This window comes from Folsomia candida, unplaced genomic scaffold (assembly GCF_002217175.1).
Source record: "Folsomia candida strain VU population unplaced genomic scaffold, ASM221717v1 Fcan01_Sc006, whole genome shotgun sequence".
NCBI lineage: Eukaryota > Metazoa > Arthropoda > Collembola > Entomobryomorpha > Isotomidae > Folsomia > Folsomia candida.
In genome coordinates this window covers 8,172,202-8,191,619 of record NW_019091198.1, presented here as the reverse complement: position 1 = coordinate 8,191,619, position 19,418 = coordinate 8,172,202, and the positions used below count along the sequence as shown (strand labels likewise).

At 39.0% G+C, this 19,418-nt stretch overlaps 2 protein-coding genes across 4 annotated transcripts; one reads left to right on the top strand and one right to left on the bottom strand.

The window, feature by feature from the left end:
• Positions 1-696: 696 nt before the first annotated feature.
• Positions 697-15,732, bottom strand: LOC110851562 (F-actin-monooxygenase MICAL3). 3 transcript variants are annotated; one of them, XM_022099405.2, is made up of 22 exons: positions 15,242-15,732; positions 12,611-13,284; positions 12,420-12,521; positions 11,665-12,333; positions 11,301-11,558; positions 10,864-11,209; positions 10,534-10,784; positions 10,332-10,454; positions 10,171-10,258; positions 9,930-10,087; positions 9,533-9,754; positions 8,982-9,278; positions 8,670-8,891; positions 8,413-8,575; positions 8,141-8,316; positions 6,897-7,072; positions 6,738-6,811; positions 2,368-6,640; positions 2,179-2,291; positions 1,937-2,110; positions 1,753-1,861; positions 697-1,669 (listed from the first exon to the last, which is right to left on the bottom strand). In XM_022099405.2, exons 2-22 carry the CDS (start codon positions 12,776-12,778, stop codon positions 1,588-1,590), a joined length of 8,244 nt encoding a protein of 2,747 aa, XP_021955097.1. In that variant the 5' UTR covers positions 12,779-13,284; positions 15,242-15,732; the 3' UTR covers positions 697-1,587. The 3 variants fall into 3 exon arrangements, with proteins under 3 accessions (XP_021955097.1, XP_021955098.1, XP_021955099.1); XM_022099406.2 differs by lacking the exon at positions 15,242-15,732 and adding an exon at positions 13,448-13,601; XM_022099407.2 differs by lacking the exon at positions 9,533-9,754.
• A 1,511-nt stretch (positions 15,733-17,243) lies between these two features.
• On the top strand, positions 17,244-19,370 carry LOC110851244 (phenylalanine--tRNA ligase alpha subunit B). Its single transcript, XM_022098943.2, has 5 exons — positions 17,244-17,569; positions 17,663-17,877; positions 17,951-18,229; positions 18,324-18,654; positions 18,736-19,370. Exons 1-5 carry the CDS (start codon positions 17,374-17,376, stop codon positions 19,212-19,214), a joined length of 1,500 nt encoding a protein of 499 aa, XP_021954635.1. The 5' UTR covers positions 17,244-17,373; the 3' UTR covers positions 19,215-19,370.
• The last annotated feature ends 48 nt before the right edge of the window (positions 19,371-19,418 follow it).

Sequence of the window (19,418 nt, the reverse complement as noted above, 5' to 3'; positions counted from 1 at the left end):
ATGGGCTTCTTGGACTCTAACGCAAGGGATGGGTTTAGATAGGAATTGTTCATAAGTTGAGTTTCATATTTTATATGACATTTGCATACATCTGCTGCTTGGGATTAGCAACAAGAAGATGAATCTGTGGAAAGTAGAGTTACTAATTTTTTTAGTGTGCTAATGGAATCGTCATGTAAGTCTGTCTGTGAAACGCTAGCGGACGGACCACTAAACTGATTTTGACAAACTCAAATATATAAAATACGTATCTCGACGAGACAGTTCGAAGGGAATGACCGGTTATATATCGAGGGGTTTTTCAGGACAATGCCGGAGTAGGGTTAAATGAAGCCCTTGTAGGTTTTTATACCTAAAAATGAATGCATTAAAATTAGAGAGATTGAGATGTATGCAATACTTCAGAAGTAATTGACAATATATTTATTTGAACTTTTTTGTTAAATTAAAAAGAATCTCATCATCAGCTACAAAATTGTTATTAAATGAAAATGAATAATTATTGTGTTAAATTTAAATGCATACCAATAATAATAATTATTATAATAATAAATATTAAATAATATGGCTAAAAGGTTTAGACGGATCAGTCAAGTTAAGTGACAACGCGCATATATTTCAGCGAGTCTCCCTGCACATTTATTGCTAATCTCAAAAAAACAAAGCTAATTATGAAGAACTGGTATTTCTTAATTATTTTTCTGTTTTTAAGCACAATTATTTGCGAGCGAGTTAAAGCGGAAGTGCATGGATCTGAATGTAATAGTTTCACTAGGCAAAAAAGTATCGATGAATTAATGAACTGAACTCGGTGGTGATTCTTTTTCACAATTTTATAATTTTAGTTCTATTTCAAAATCGGCTATGCATTAGTTCCGTTTGAACTATATTTTATATTGCGAATTTTATAAATTATCAAAACAAGGCACGCAATATTTTCCTTCAAATGCATATCATCGTGTTAAGACTGTTGTATACTCTTATCCATTACATGTGGATTTTACGATCAAAATGCAAACGGCAGCACTAAATATTAATGAAAATTGCGTTGTCTTATTGTCAGGCAGTTACTGCATATGCATGCAATGTACAAAAGCACAACTAATATTCTGTACACTATGTTGATTTACAAGAAAAACGTTTCATAATTTATAATCTACATATTTGAAAAAAATACTCCGGCGTAGTAGTAATAGTAATAAATAGCATTATCTATCAGATGCTCTGAGCTTGAATCTAAGCTGATGAGCAGAGGTACATTGTCCGGTAACTGCGATTCTCTTTGTTGTCTGTTCCTACTTTTTTTTACCACGTTGTGCATATTATTAGTATCATATTAAACTTATCACACCTTTATTTTTTTAAGTTTAACAACGCATTTTACTCCACAGATGCGGAATAAATAAATAAATAGTTTCATATTAAGTATAATTAATTAATTAAACCCAAAGCGGGAAATGCAAGTTTTTCTTTTCGATTCGACTTCATGTAAGATTAATTTACGATAAATTTTCAGATGTGACGGTGATACCTCGTCTCTGGGATTCAATTTTTAAAAGATTTGCGTTTGTGGTCTCACAATACAGTTCATACATCGGATTCCAACCTTGAATTTCCAGGAGAAATTGAAAATGCCGGATTTAAAGTTGTTACGTCTTCGGATGTATATCTATAAAGAGGAAAATAACCAGCAATCGTAAGAACTTGTCTGAATTTTGTAATCTGATCTAACATGTGTTAATTATTACTAACCGTTCCATATCAGAATGTATGGTGTCCAAAAGGCGAACGTGCTGGTCTTTCAGCCTACGTAGCTCATACATGATGTCATTCTCTCGCTGTGTATCATTCGGAGATTTGTCTGCATATATTAAAATACAATAATTAAAGTAAAATAATTAACTGCCAGTGAACTCAAGCAAAACTATCCACGTACCTGGGATGGATAATGAGACTTCTAACTGTTCCTCTAGCTGCTCTCTCCGAACCTCCAATTCCAGTTCTTGAGCTCTTACCAAGAGCTCCTTTTCGAAACGAGCCAGCTTGGTCTTGTCCCTGACAAGGGCAAACCATTCGTCCATGATTTCATCATCACTTCGGCCATTTTCATCTAAAAACAATAAAATATTTTAGGCAATTTTTTAAAACATATTAATAATTCACCACAGAAAAACTCACCAACTTCCTCTCCCCTTAATTTCTTTTCCATTATTACTCCTGCAGCCTCCAAAGACCTCTGATCCGTTTCGATGGATTCTAATTGGAGCTGAATTTCTTCAATTTCTCGAGCTCTAAGAAACCATCAAAACCATACAGTTAGACAAAAAACATATTTTGAGTAGTATACATAAATTAAGCGAAATATACCTGGTCATTGCTCTCTTGGAACGATCTGTCTCCTTTGCAGAAGATAAATTGGCCCGTCGTGACGACCCCGGAGCCATTATGGACAAATTTGACAAATTTCCTGCGCACTCGTCAACGTCTTTTTCGTCGTCCTGTTGTTTTTCTGCCTTGTATATGTTATTGGTAGGGCTGGAGGACAAGCGTTGAATTTGCAAATCTGGTTGAGAAAGATATGTTGTGAAATCAGTCTTTGATCTGCCCTCTGCAGACTGTCCCGATAAAGCAAGGGGCGAAACAACCACGGACTCCTTCGATTTGGACGAGTTTTTCTTGTCCTTATTCTGCAGCAGTTTTGGAGTTAGTTTAAAAAGAGAAAACTTGTCTTTCGTTGGAGACATGATGCTTGACGATGACGTTGACGTGGTTAAAGAAGTGTTGGGAGGAGATTTATCGTTGGTCGAAGTATTATTTTGGGTGGTGCGACTTGTGAAAAAGTCTGACACGGTTTGGATCAAGCTCCGTCGACGGTCCCGATCTTTTCCCTTTCTTCCTTTATTCATTCTCATGACAACGTCGTTACTCCTGCCACTCCCACTAATGTCGGGCACACTGGTTCTTCTGCTGCTTTCCGATAATGGGGAAGCATCAACCAAGGTATCGGAGCTGAAAGCCTTAGCCTTGTTGGATGATGACTTACTACTGGCATCAGAATTGTCTATAGAATGACGAGAATTTGGATGAACGTGGCTCTTTGAAGCGTTGAAATTTGGCAATGTCACTGGCGAGTGAGTCTTGCCATCAAAATCCGTCAAGGTATTTGACCTGGGCCTGATTTCGTTCCTGCCCCACCCTTGGGGCACCAAGGAAAAATCTTGGTCAGGAAGTTGGGTATGTTGGAACCTCATGGTCATCACGGAGGAGGGATGACTGCCCGTATGACCGTATCCTGAATCAGAGTAATCTTTGGAGGAGTCGGAGTAAACGCTTCGTGACTTTTCTGCCGTTCGTTGGCTTCCTAGCTGATCTTTTGATCGTAGTTTGAGGTGGAGACTAAGAAAGTCATCGCCGGGATCATTTGATGACTGAATCTGCTCCTCTCCTGGTCCATACGAAGACACGAGGAATGGATTGATTTTCGAAGATTGGCCCCCTCCTGCTCCTCCCACTAGGTTTGAAGGATGCTCATACCTTGGAGCACTTGTTTGATACATAGCTGCAGATGATGACTTGTTTTGTGTGGTGTTTGGCAGAATACCATTACTCTCATCGTCGTGGTGGACGGCAGTGTGGTTGTTTTTTGGTAAAAGATTAATGAGATTAGGCATTGATCTGCAAAAGAGAGGGTTTTGAGTTGTATAACTAGTTTCGTTGTTTTTTGAGGAATTAATTGATGGATAAGGCATGTCTGCAGGGATGGCGTGAGTCGGCGTGGGTGGCTCAGTTTTAGCCTGTGGTTGTTGTTGCTGGGAATTAGTTACAACATCAAATTTGGGTCGATTTCGAAATCTAGGTGAGGATGTAAATACTGGCTCATATGCAGAGTGAACTGCTTGAGTGGTCAACAATGCTTTTGCTGATTGAGATCCAGAAGAGTCGTCAGAATTGGAGTTGCTATTTGATTCTGCCATCGGCTTGTGAGGAATGTCATGACCGCTTGAGATGTCTGTTGAAGAGTTGTTATGATGGTGGTGAAGATTAGGTTTTGCGGTTCCTCTGGACGTGGATTCATTATTATCACAGTCTTCTGACGTTGTATTGTCGTCGTGATACTGTGATGTATCCGAACTTATGCGTGAGTCCGCTTCTTCATCACCCGATTTCTCTAGATTAAGTGAAGTTCCAGACGAGGAGCCTTTCGAATTCTTGCGAATGGTTTTGTCCGGACTTCGCTTAATTCTGCCTAGCACCATGGACCGAATCAGATCATTCTGTTTTACTCGTTCTTGACGGATCTCGTGTAGTTTTCTTGTCGTAGAAGGGGAGCCAGAAGAACGGTTGCTGTCGTCCGTTGATCCGGGAAGACTGGATAGGTCTTGTCCACCCTCTAAACTTGGAACTCCACTGTCCTCGTCAAACTGCACGGATGAGAATGCTACAATTACCTCGGGTTCAGAACCGAGGGGTTTTGTGGACGGGGTTGAATATGTCGAGTATAGATCTTTGTTTCTTAAATTAGTCGACACTCCTCGTGCTTTCCTATAGTCCAACGAATCTCGTGCACCAGAAAATGGAACAACTCTTTCCAATGAGGGAAGTTTATCCGTTGTGGTCGGCATGTGTTTCGAAGAGAAAATATCGTTATAAAATTTTACTTCCGAGATATTGTTTCGATTCTTTAAACAATTATTTAAACTGTCGGATAGCTCTGCGTCAGAAGTGGAATGATCTTGAGGATCTCTGGTGGACGTGGATGACCTCTCATCATCCTCGGAAGGTGAGGTAATGGGTGGACTTTGACTTTTTGGATGACACGTGGGCGCAAAAGTGTCCAGTGGAGGGGCAGAAATAGTGTTTTGTTGTATTTTCATCGCCCCTACTGGAGGAGGATTAATATCACGTATGCCAAACCCTATTTCATTGATGTCACGAAAATCGTCTGGACTGCTGCCACCATCAATGTCAACGAAATCTAATCCTTCAAGTTCAAAATTTGTTTTCGTGCGGGGAGAATCTTCTAGTTTTCCCACGGTTTGTCGTTGTTGGTGAATATCTTGCTTACATTTTTTGGTTAAGCTTCTTCTTCCTGTTAGTCGCTTCTTTGCCGAAGCAGCACGTTCTGCAGCAACGCTTTCATCTTTAACGTAGTCTGACATTTCCGTTTCCAAAAAAATTCCCGAATTTAAGGATGAATCCGATGAACTATGACCAGTGGGCGATTTATCCAAATGATCTTTCGTCCCAATTGGTGGAGGATCCATCGGTTTTGTCACGCCAAACTCGTCCTCAATTTCAACTCTGGGAGGCTCATGAACTACTCTGTGAGGAAGATCATCTTCATCCAAGTCGTCCAGGTCAGAGTAGGGTTCAGACCCAACTTCTGTATCACTTCCACTTCCCACTTCTTCATGCTCATTCCCAGGATCCGGAACATTTCTAGAAATCAGGTAGTCATTTGCATCTATCACCGTTTTGTTGGACCCTGTCTCGGAAGTGCTAAAAGACGGAGTATCTGAGGTCATAATTCCCGAAATTTCTTCCGCCATTAATTTATTATTTGAAACTTCGGACGAGGTGGTCATAACACTATTCGCGTCACATTTGCTAACTATGGATTCTGGAATTAAATCTTGTTTCTCTAGATCGTTCTTGCAATCCTGTGAATTACCACTGTGAAGCGAACTGATGATTAAGTTCGTCGTATCCTTCAGGGTTTTCTCTGTATCTCCAGTAGTTGGTTCATTTGGGCTGATTGGTTGGATGACGGTATTTCCATTATTTTGTTGCAGCGTTGCTACAAGATTTACGTCGGCAGCCGATGCCAATTTTTCGACAGCTTCAGATTGATTCAGATTCACTGATTGGCCAGAAACTAAATTTCGATTTAAAGGGATTGGTACAATCCCAGCCGCAGTGGTTTTGTTCTTCAACTTATCAGCACCGTCTAAAAAAGCTTGCATCGTAGCAGAAGGTTTAGAAGCAGGTTGGAGCAATTTCTGCTGCTCCGAGATCATGTCCAAAACACTTCGAAATTGGTTCTGTTGCTGAGGGTCGGCCTTTTTGGGGTTCGTCCCAACCGGCGGAATGCTACTCCCTTGGAGATATTTCTTTTTCAACTCTAGAGAAACTTTAGAAGCGAGTCGTTCAGGATTTGGTTCCCATTTTTTGGGTACACCAGTCACAACTGGAAGCTGTCTCTCGGGCCCTCCTTTCTTTACCAGTTCAACATTGTTATCGTAATACAAATCTCTGAATTTCTGAGTATGATGAGATCCCTTCTCTCGGTGTTCAGAGGGCTTTGGTTCTTTTGGGTGAACATGTTTCGCGTGGTTTATTAATCCAGTATCTACAAGTTTAGTGACCAACTGTTCTGGAGCATCTACTACGATTGTAGGAATACTTCCTGGTACACTATTTGGGGGATCTTCTGCAAATTCCGAGTCTGTTTCTATTTCCGTAGTACTACCACCACATTCCTCTTCTTCGTCCTCTTCATCTTCATCATATTCGTCGTCATCTTCCTCTTCTTCCTCTTCATTGTCAGACTCGTCACCAACTTCCCCGTTGTCATCTTCTGAAGCCACTTCTGTATCCGAGTCTGAACTTTCAGTTTCAGTCGGCTTGACTGGAACGGCACCTAATTATAAATATCATTTGGTATAACAATAATCATTGTTGTAAAAAATAATTATTGATCGTAATCGCGAGTTGCGGTTAAAGGTGGATGCATTTACCTTCTTTCTCTGCATCTGCCAGAGCAATATTCGGAGCATCATTGTTGCCCTCAGGAGTAACTTCTTCATCATCACTGCATTCAAAAATTACAAATCAAGCATTAAAATACATCCCATAATTTCGTCGTAGCATAGCATAGTTTAATTGCGTCCTAGCACCTTAAATCCGAAGCTTCATCAGACGTATTATCAGCGTTGGAAAGTCCAAAGTTTCTATCCGTCCATTCATCCTCGTCCATTTCATTAAGAAGTTCTTCCTCTGAAGCGAAGTCAACAGAGTTTTCAAACTCGACTCTCTCAGGAGTTGTACCCCTCTCATCCATTTCCGATAAAATCTTTGAAAACAATAAAATGTCAATACTTACACGATCTATTAAAATAATCATAAAAATGTATATTATTTTATAAATTCTCTAATAAGTAATTGGACTAGTAATGAAAGTAAGAAACAATAGGCACAGGTAATACGGGGTGTTTAAAACAGTAAAGTGTATTTAGGTGCAGATAGATAAGCATATACTACTAGACGAGAACACGGAAGGAAATATCGGAAATAAGTAACTCACCTAATAAGATAAGACCTAGCAGAAGCTTACAAACTACTACTGGATTCGTCAAACTAAAGAGAGAATCGGATTTGCAAGATGGGTGTGCAAAAGTTATAAATGTGTGTAGCATGACGTCTTTTAACAGGATTTTTGTAGTAGTAGTAATCATAATAATATATGTATTCTATTTTGCAGCACGCATAACAAATAAGTAAGAGAAAGATAATAGTAATATATAAAAAAACGTGATGAAATATGTCGTTACGACAAATTATAAACAGAAAGAGGACAACGGAAGGTTGCAAAGCATATAGTGAAGGCGAATGCATCTGGAGATATCGTAGCAGGAATGGGACCCAAAAGCTGCGTTCTTTATAGATGCTTGTAGAAGTTCCTGCAACCAAGACGTTTATCGGTAGTGCAGATTTGCAAAAGGAGCACTCTTTCGAGTGAATGAATAATATTTGTATGGAAAAAAGTGATGAATTATAAAATAAAACAAAGTTTGAAGAATAACAAGTTCCAGGCAAAAGTAAGGTCAATAATCAATCAATATCATTTTTTTCAGTCAATTCAGGCCATATCTACATAACTATAAAGGCAATTAAGGCACTACAAATCTGGTAACTGCAGCTTGAGAGAAAGTGAGAGAGTGAGAGAGACAGAGAGAGCTGCTCAGAGGCCAACAATAAGATTGTCTAACACGAAATCAGTCACTTCGGGAGGATTCACCAACAGAGAAATTACAAAAAATAAGAGGGTGAAGAGAACAAAGAAAATTGTTTCCACGCAGAAGTCATCATCAAGTGGATGAATTTTACAAAAGGGAAGCAGGCCACCGGAGTGGTGACTGACCTGCTGACTAGAAGGTCGATTTCCAAGCAAGTTGTGCACTTCTCCCCCATATTTATTGACATCTTCGACTCGACCGTTGTCAAACTTCTTCCAGCCGCACATTCGGATGGTTGTGTAATGTGGAGAGCAGTAGAATCTTTCGCCATAGCGTCCTTCCCGATCGAATACGTAATTTCCTATAGAACAAAATGCACACACAACAGAGTTGTATATATCGTTCCGAATAATCTTGATAATATTTATAGTGTGTAAATTGTCAAATAATTTGATACCAATGCGAAGAGACATATTGCAATATTCACAGCGAAAGCAATTTCTATGGAAAAATTTCCCTTCCGCTGTCATCCTCTCGACCACGTAGACTCGTTCTTTGCAAAAGTGACACAAGTCGACTCTTCCCTTTTTCGGCAACTCGAACGCCTGCCGAGTAGAAGCCTGAGAAATACATAGAGAGTTTATTTTTTCATTTACTTATTTAATTCACACCCCTACAGCCATACATGATATCAATTTATTATTGATGACTTACGGATTGCTTTGGTTGAGACGTTTCCCCCATGTTTGGCCTTTCCAGTTTATGGATGAGTTGTTCAGCCATGGCAGAGACTTTATTGCACCCTCGCTGTCCAATATCAAGAGCGTTCCCGTGTTTCAATTTGTTGCCAAGTTTTTTGAAAGTTTCGTCAAGAACTTGTTCAGGTTGTTGACTAGAAGTAGTTGCACCGTCCATCTTACGCTTCATTGCGTCTCGCTGTAACAATAAAAATTGCATAAGTACATATGTTTAACTTGCATAAGTATACGATAGCCTTGCATATGCTATCTTTAATTTCTAAAATACCTTGTCGTCATAGGCTTCTCGGGACCATCTTGGGACTTTATTTTCTCGATCTTTTTTGCTCGTTGAAACTGACTTGATTTCAGCCATTTTCTTTTCAATTAGTTGTACGTTCCAATCACTCTTTTCAATTTTACCAATTGCACGAATTAAGTCTTTGGGTTTCTGCTTTTCAATTGTTGTTCGGCCCTTAAATTTTGCTTCCAAGTCTTTCGCTAAGCCTGGAACCAGTTTTTCGCTGTCCGACTGGGTTTTGCTTTGGGTTAAACTTTTGCCGAAAACAGTTTTCGATTCTCGACCCTGTAATTAAAATAACGCAAATTAGTGAGGCACTAAAATAAGCATATCCACAAGGATTAAATTGTAAGTCAACTTTACACATAAATCACTCGGAGATTATTTCAAACCCGTTATTCATGCCACTCATTCTTTAAAATATGTTAGAATCAATTTTTTTAAGTAATAGACCTTCTTAAAACACATAAATCCTTGTTACTCAACGAAACAGCAGTTAGAAACATATCTGCAGAAAACTTAAAATTCTCAGCTCTCACTATTAATTTCTGCTCGAGAAATTTTTTCCGTTCTTCAAAGTCCGGGACAGTTTGACGATACAAATGTAACGTCACATCACGAAATTCAGTCTCTTCTTCCTCTTCTTCGTCTATGGAATCTGAGCTTTTATTCAGCTGCAGAAGTCTCATGCTCTTCATGAAACGCTCAACATCGAAGAGACGGTCCTGCAGTTTGCGACTTTCTTTCGAAACTATCTTGGCCTAAGTAATTGCACATATGTATATGCACAACATACATACATGATGAACAAATTTGATCTCACGTGCTGGCATATTTGAAATAGTACGTAAGTGTAAAAACATATTGAAACTATCGTAGTTTATTTGTGTTGTAGTTCTGTTAACTAATCAACCTTTCCTAGACTTGTTGGCTTACCGATAATGTGTGATTAGCACCAGGTCGGATCTCTCCAGAGCTCCCGGTAGTAATTCGAGCAGCGGCCCTTTCATCACTTCTACGCTTTTTGTGCTTCCGATATGGTTCACTACTATCACCGCCAGAGGAAAGCCTCCCTTTCCGCACAATTGTTTTATCTAGAAAAATTTTGTAAATAATGTTGGCTAACTTGCTCTAGTTGATCTTAAAGATTCGTCATTAATAGGTAAAACAAGCTTACGAGGAAAGTGGTGCTTTGCTGTCATAGCTATTCGAAGTAAATGGTCCGTATTGTGGTGTACATTTTCTTCCAATTCGTCACCACTCTCCTAAAAAAGTATAATTATGATTATGAACGTCATAATTTCAATCCCACTAACCAGCCCAGCAACAAGTACTTACCGATTTAAAATATTTTGTCTGTGGGATTTCTCCACGGAAAATTTCGTATATTTGAGACAGATAAGTAACAAGTGTTAAAAACTCGGATGAACCGAATTGCACAGAATCGTATCCGCTCATCGCCTATAAATATTGCAAAAGTGTTATACAAATATATGTATGACTAGTTCAAATAATATTTGCTAGTTCCAACATATCTTACATGTGGCAAACCGTATTCCTGATGCAAAATATCAAATGCTAATTGATTTCTAAATGCAGCCGTAGTGAGTGGATCCACATTTTCTTCGGATGGTAGTGGGAATTCGATGAGGTCAGGACGGAAGCGATGAATTACTGCACAAAGTACATCTCCTTGAACGAAGGCCTCTCGAACGTCAATAACTTCCAGATTGTAGCACACAACCTGCTCTCGCATCCAGCTTAGTAAAGAATCAATAGCGATCACGGAATCTATAAAATATGAAATTTACAAATGGGTAATATATTCGTTACTCTAATCTGCCAGTACAATTTAAATCAGTAAGTGTACCTCTTCTGCGTTTCTTGGGAGTCTTATCATCAAGTGCCGAATCAACTGTACCATCCGGAACGTCAGGTATCTTTTCATCAGCTTCGTATAATGATTTGACTTGAAATGGCATAACTAGTCGAAGATTCAAGTTTGGATATCTGGTGTGCGGATCTATCGTATAAGCCATGTGTTCTTTGTGTAAATTTTCCGGTGTGGTTTGTCCCAAAAGACGGTATATTGATTCCCTTTCCGCAACAACTTCTAACACAGACTTTACATCACTCGTCCAACTCCGAATCATCCAACACGCATCGAAAGAACTTAGGAAGCCTCGGGCACAACCACTGCCTGTCGGCCAGAAGGGCTAAATTACAGTAATATGGATGAGTAAGGGCATATTTACATTTAATAATATATAACTAATAAGTGTAGCTCCTGGAAAGTATTGAGATTACCTCGAGCAAACTATCACCAACAAGTGTCATCAACAGTTTATGCCCCTTCTTTTGCACCACGCGGCACGCATTTTCTGCAGCATACATTGCAGTAAAATCAAACATTCCGACATCCGGCTGTCCATAGTGGTTGACGGCAAACTCAATATCAGGTAGTTGGTATTCGGTGGCGAACGTGGCGGCTTCTAAGGCATACACCATGAGTGCATCGGTACTTATATTCTCATGGGATAAAAGTTTTGCAGTATCCGCATAGTCCTAATGACAGAAAAGAAAGAAACAACCAAAAATTACTTCCCAAACTCATCATCCATCTATTAAAGTATAGTGGAGAGTATGTAGAAGGATATTCCATTTTTCTTACATGCAGAAGAACACCCTTGTTGAGAAGACTCTGCTTCTTCGCAGTCATGACGAAATAATGCGTCTCATCCTTGTAGTATACAATATTCTCCAGGTCGATTCCAGTAGCTTCACACAAGTCTTGAAAGAACTTTTGATTAAAAATGTAACTAACACCACTAATTTCCTTCACCCGGGCTTCAGCCTCAGTATGCTTATTAATAAAGTTTGCAGTAATAGCAATGGCAAGTTTGGCTCGGAGTGCTTTTCTTTTAAATCCATCCAACGTGTTTCTGCGCCCATCTGCTCCGATAAGAACATCAAACGTGTAATGGGACACTGGATGATCGGAGGGCGAAATGTAAGCTCTCCAGCCTTCATGTTCAGTGGGTTCACGAAGCCCTTCGAACCCAACCCCTTCATGCACTTCGACCCCGAGGAGTAGAGCAACTTTGAGAAGAATGCATTGAATTTGACGAATGCTAATGTGATCGATTGAGCCTGCACAAAACTTGCCGTAGAACTTTTTTGCACCGAGAGCTTTCAAATCCGTTATTACGAAGGGCCACAGATGAAGCACATTATTTCTAGAAAATCGATCCCTCTTCTCTACCAGCACTACTTTTGCACCTAATAGTTGAGCTTCGATTGCAGCACGGAGTCCACAAGGACCAGCTCCGATAATGAGAACCTGAGAATACATGAATAAATTTCATTAGTATCTTGAATAGGATTCCAACAAATGAGGAATCCTATCGAAATTATTTAGTAGCTTGCCCGTGTTCCATAACAAGCTTTCCCTCTCCCATAGCACTTTTGAGCTGCCCGTTTTTCGAATTTTGACCACAACCCTTGAGCTCTCCAAGAACAAAGTTTAGCCTGAAACAAAAAAAATACATATATCACCAGTTAAGAATGTACATACAGTAGTGAGTAAATGAATGAATGAATTGTGTAGTATCACTTACTCGAAGTCTCGGATAGAAATCAGGAAAATGAGTTGGTTTCGTTCTCGTAACGGAACATAACTGCCGATACAGGTTCAAAATCCCCCTGAGTGTATTTGCACTACAAAACTTGTCAAATATATCTGACGCTAAGGCGGACTCTGGGGAAACCGTTCTTCGTGAGTCCATTTTGAATTCTTCTTTGTCTTACACGCTACTTCCTCGCTTTATTGTCTACCGTAAGTATATCTCCATTTCTCTTCTTCAGTCGGAGGAAATAATGAGAAATTTTGCATAGCTTAAATAATTTCATGAGCAAGAGACAGACACTAAGCTTTTATCTGTCTATTCTTCATCTGCAGCCTTTGAGAATGGATCGTTGTCGTCGTCGTTCGTCAACTTCAACTTCAATTAGCGTGAATATCATCATGTTCATGTTCATGATAACAAAAAACTGTTTAACTGTAGAGTAGCGAAATGTTCAGCAGATTCCAGATGGATGAGTAGTAGTCATCATCATTATCATATCCATTTCATAGCTTATCTTCTCGGGTAAACACTGGTCACTGTGACTCTTGCTGTTATCCTATCTCTGACTTATTGACAATTTAATTCCTCCCAAAGTTGGTTATCCTAACATACGTTGTTGAGATATATACTTCCGTCAACTCTTCCTCGCACGTTTCTGTTTGTACCTGAAGATAAATAAAAACAAAAAAGTTATCTTTTGTGTATATTTATGGAAAAAGGTTTCGAATGAATAATAATATTTAATATTCCATATGTCCATACAATCCTTCTCAACAATAAACAAGCGTAGGTATAATTCTCATACGCATTTATTTCCATGCTACTCACCCTTCCCAGGAACTAAATGCGATTTTAGATCTCGTTTTCTATTTGAATGACCCAATTAATGAACCAACAGCGTAAAGAATGAACATAAAAACGAACGTTCCATATCCACCAGTCAATCACTGGATTGACTCTCAACCAAACTCTGAGGATGGTGACACTTGTAAAATGAAGTAATCTCTTCTAAGAGTTCCTGCCTGGTATGTGAAATAATTGGAGAATTGCCAATTACGTGGGCAATTTTTCCAACTTGAGGGAATGACGTAGCTTTCCAAAGTATAAACTTACCAAACTAAAAGTAGAAGAGTGTAAAAAAGAATTTGACATGTTAAACCGTAAAATGATGATTGATATGCATGTGGATAAAATTATACAAGTTAGTGAGGTCAATATCGTCTTAAAATAAACGGATTTATACCGTCCCCACAGGACACAGGAGTAGACTCTAGAAAGCCTTGTGATATCTCACTTTAGTAGGTAAATGTTAACATTTGACATTTCCTGCATATCCAATGCCAACAGGAGAGAGATCATTTTATTACTTTTGGCTCCGAGGTTTGATATCTTATTATTATCTCTCTCTCTCATTGTCCACTAACATGCATAAGAAGGCAAACCAAAATCCAGACACTTCCAGCAGGTCGATGTACATATGTAATATGACCACACGGCTAAATGTTTATTACAAAAAAAGAGAAAGAAATATGACCGCTTCTTGGCTGAATTGGACAGAAAACTCGGATGCATAAAATAATGCATACGACGTACTCAGCCAATGCAGATATGTATATAACGTCGTACTAGATAACCGCACATTTAAACAGAAGGAGGAAAACAGGTTCATTTCTCTCTCATTCTATTTTCGTCCGTATGTCTCTTGATCATTTGTGCAGTTAAGCCCTTAATTGGACTCGGCTCTTTAAAAAAAAGTATGAATCGCATCGCACAATATGTAGCAAATTTGCAAAATACTAGAAAGAACATTAAAAGAACAATACACAAAACATAATATAGTTTTGTGAACCGCACATACATAACTACTTAGGTTCAGAGAACGATGCTGTTATTGTTCTTCTCCTTGGCTTATTCTGCTAATGAACATTGCACAGTTAAATTTCAAATTGCAGAGTCAAAATAACATTATTTTGACTGTGCAATTTGGCTTCGCATACTGCATTTCATTATATGTTATGCAACTACTCCGTACTGATTACTTTACTGCTGAGTGGTGACAATGATCTTTTCGTTCTTAATGGTCCGCAGTATTTTTTTAGAGGTAGCTGAACCATTCTCCCCCAGCCTGGCTGCAGTAATGGCCAAAAACACAAAAATACTATTCACAATAACACTGGAAAAGTACAATGACATTTGACATTTAAACGCGCAATCAAACTCAACACAAACGTTAATTGTCTCCAACGTAGACAGCAGGACGATGGATTTTTAAATGTCCATCAATTACTACTTAATTAACAATATGTATTCAACACAAATGCCAAATTGATGTTGCCAATTTTCAATTTTTTTTACCACACTAATTGAACTCACGCACTCTCCACACAATAACATTCGCGCACGTTTGATTGACAGTTAGAAATTTGCCGACATAATTAACCACCACGGCCCAAAACCTTATCAATTTCTTCACCTTAAACTCAACCTATTATTTCACAAACTGAAAACAGTCTTTGAAACATTAACTTTAACCAATTCAAATCAGGATGGTGCTTATAAAAAAGCACAGCAATATTTTGAATTTGCACCTCCCTCTTTTCAAAAACACGTTAAAAAACTTACACAATTCTTTCTCCTTACGACGACTACGTGAATAACCACCCCTTCGATGAAACCACCCCCAGTGGGGTCACTTTTATTAATTTTTTAAACTAGGAATATAGACTCAATCGGTGGTGTGGTGGTGGTGGTTTCTGCTGCTGATGATCTGATACTAGGGTGTATTTTGCTTATGTCTCGTCTTCCTTCGGCCTCTGAGAGCTGACTTTTATGTTCAATTCACTACTTTCCACTTTCTCATCTCGCCCAACACCTTTTTGCTGGTTGGAAATAAGACTCATCATCAATCCCTTAAATTTTATCTCCTCTTTTCTTCTGTTACGACAAGTTCTGTTATTATTATTATGCCCACACCACCAACCACACACACCCGTTTATGCTGCTCTTGTTGAGGATGATGTGATGATGAGCCTCATTTGCATCCACTTCTTCTCCAACTTAAATTCCCTTTATCTCTCGTGCAGTGGAAATGACGAGATGATGAGATGAGTGTGTTCATCATTCCTACAGAAGAGCTGATTGCAGTAAGTGGTATCATCATATCAAAGGATCTCACAAGCCAGCTACCAGCCAGCAGTGTGTGCTGTGTCGATTAATCGTCGCTCCACTCTGACCAACTAATAACTAGGCGTAGATGATGATGAAGAAGAATCAAGAAGATGAGGAGGATGACGGGTCACTGAATTCCAATCACAAAACAACAACTATTATGCATGCATATCAAGAATGGCAAGTATTTCGAAAATCAAATCAAGTGTGTGGTGGTATGACAAGTTGTATGTTTTTTCAAGATGCCAAAACTGTACTTTGGCAAGGTATAGGTTGATTTGATTTGATTTCCGGTGTGTTTCTTTGGGGGGCGGAAAAAACATAATGATTTCGGAGAAGGAAAGATTAAGATCGAGTAATCATTTTCATGTAGAAATGATGAAAAATGTGTGGGTGGGGTACAGGTTCTGTTTTATTGCGGTTTTTTTCTCTATACTATAAGCAAACCTTCCAAAGAGTGTGTATTATTTATAACGGCAGATTGCCAACATGGTTTAAATAAGGGTATGACAAGTGTTGATTTTTACGAGATGTCAACCGTCATCGTGGATAAAATCAAGTGGACGGAACTAAATGCACCTAGTAAAGACGGCTTGGAATCATAATCACTCAAGTCTTGATTGAAGATTGAATAGACTTGTGTGCGGCGTTGTAAAAATCATATGCCATTCTTGATGCAAATATATAAATAAACATTAACTGACTACGAGTGTGTACGTCGTATTCCTAATTTTTCAAACACTTTTGACACAAGGAGAGGTAGACTTAGCAGAAAAAAAAGTTGATGGTGTTTTTGAGGTTGAGAATAATGCGGTATGAAATGAAAACCACGACATCGGCACCGAAGAAACTACATTCATTTCATGAGAATGGATTCGAAATTGTTTGTGGACAGCCAGGTGTGGCTGGGCGGTGCAATTATTGTATTCTTTTATTCCCATGAAATATTTGCTAAAGAAGAAGAAGATGAAGAAGCAGTAGTAATAATAATATGCACCACATAATAAACATGTAAGTACCTTAAATTAGGACCCATACACTGTGGTGGTGTACGATCAGCTTGTAATTGGCTAATCTGAAAGGATAATAATTTTCAAAAGTGGGCCTCACCATTAGAATGGCTTCACTCAACTGAATCCAGGGTGTTGACGACTGCCGTTTCTTTGTAATCCTACTTGTGTCGTCCTTGGGAATTAGTCGCAAATTATTGCCGTGCTGTGTACCATTATCAGGGTGAAATCGGGATTGATATCATCAAAACCTTGATAAAATAATTATTCGAATTTTTCGCACCAATACCACAAATCATACTTTTCATACAATATTGCAGGGACAAAATGACCATATGAAATTATTTCTTCCTCCAAGTTTCATAATTTCATGAAAAATCGTATGAAACTGATATTTTTTACAATGAACTATGCGTCTCCTTTTGGCCAAGGAAACAGGAGCGGATTTTTTGAGGCCGGTGGAATGAGAGACAGGTGGAAGTTTTTTCGCGTGTAGCAATCTGGTCACATTTTTGCATCGTTTTTTTCTTCATAACGGTCCACGACCATCACCGTGTCGACTAAATACTACTCGCGATGGCTGCCAACCCCCTCATCGATAAGGTGTTGGAGTATCTGAGCCACACGGAGACGGTGGACACCCTTCAGTTGGCGACAGAGTGGGAGGAGGACCACCAACGGATCGTGGGGGCTGTGAAAAGTATTCAGAGTTCGGGTGATATCATTGAAGTGGAGCAACGTTCCGAAGTTAGAACAGAGCTAACTTTAGAAGGTATATACGTAGTATAGTTAATAAATTGGATTCTGATTAAATTGTCGATATTTACTAAATATTTAATTTGAAACATTTATGTTGTATCAATAGGGCGAGAATTTGTCTCCAAGGGGAGTCATGAGGCCATCCTATTTGCGGCCGTGCCTTCAGGGGGAGAGGGAATCTTGTTGCCCGACTTGATGAAGATCACAGGACCCAATGGAAAGATAGGGATGAGCAAAGCAATGCAAGCTGGGTGGATCAAGTCGGTCAAGGAAGGGAATTCCAACAGAGTGGTTAGATTGAAAGAGTCGATTGAAGATAAGGTGAAGAGTGATTTGGCCCTTAAGTCACATATCAGTTTGGTATTCTGATTTAATCAATTTAATTTATATATAGGTCCAAGAAACTCTAAGGAATGTAGCTGCAGGGACGACTGAGTTGGACAAGGCGACAATGGCAGAGTACAAAAAGAGGAAGCTGCTGGTTCAAAACACTGTCGTGTTCATGGTACTTCGAAAAGCGAGGGGATTTACAACGGTAATTGAGAAGCCTGAAACGGACCTCACTCCAGAAATGATTGCGAGCGGAGACTGGAAAACTAAGAATTTTAAAGCGTATAACTTTGATGCACTTGGGACACCAATTCCTGCTGGGCATCTGCATCCTTTGATGAAGGTACATTGAGAAACAACAAACTCGCATAATTTGTGACTAGTTTGTTTGGTAATTAATATATATATATATATTAATTAATTGATTATTCCTTTAGGTGCGTTCCGAATTTCGATCAGTCCTATTTGAAATGGGATTCAGTGAAATGCCAACCAATCGATTTGTTGAGAGTTCATTCTGGAATTTCGATGCGTTGTTCGTCCCCCAAAAACATCCAGCTCGTGATGCTCAGGATACATTCTTTGTCTCGCAACCTTCAACATGCAACTCTATTCCGGAAGATTACATGAATAGGGTAAAAGCCGCTCATGAGGGTGGAAGCTATGGTTCTTCAGGGTATGGATCAAATTGGAAGAAAGAAGAGGCATTAAAGAATGTGATGAGAACTCACACAACTGCCGTCAGTGCGAGAATGTTATACGAAATTGGTAATTAGAATCAATGATTTTTTTCTGCATCCCATAATTATCATTTTTTTAAATGAAAATTCTGTATTTTTTTCATTTTAGGTCAGAAGAAAGAGTTTGTGCCCACAAAGTTGTTCTCCATTGACCGAGTTTTTAGAAATGAGACCCTGGATGCGACACATTTAGCTGAATTTCATCAAGTGGAAGGAGTCGTGGCCGATAAAGGGATCAATCTAGGTCATCTGATTGGAATAATGAAAGAATTTTTCTCTCGTCTCGGAATAAAGAAGTTGCGTTTCAAACCAGCCTACAATCCATACACGGAACCTTCCATGGAAGTTTTTGCTTATCACGAGGGGCTCAAAAAGTGGGTGGAAGTAGGAAATTCTGGAATGTTCCGACCCGAAATGTTGTTACCAATGGGTCTCCCCGAAGATGTCAGAGTGATTGCTTGGGGGTTATCTCTCGAACGTCCAACTATGATTCGATATGGATATGATAACATTAGGGACTTAGTAGGACCAAAGGTGGATTTGGGGATGGTTTACAAAAGTCCAATTTGTCGACTTGATAAACAGTAAGTGTGTGTAAATTATCTAATTTTGGTGTTATAAAATTCCTTTGTTGCTGTCTGTTCACTATTTTCTACATAAACTATCCTCAAGTTTGCAGTGATTTAATAACTGATGTATTAACTAAAAGTTTTAATAAAAAAACGCATTGTTTTGTTGTACCTATCAGTTGTTGTTTGGAGTTATTTGATTTGCTTAACAATATTTTCCTAC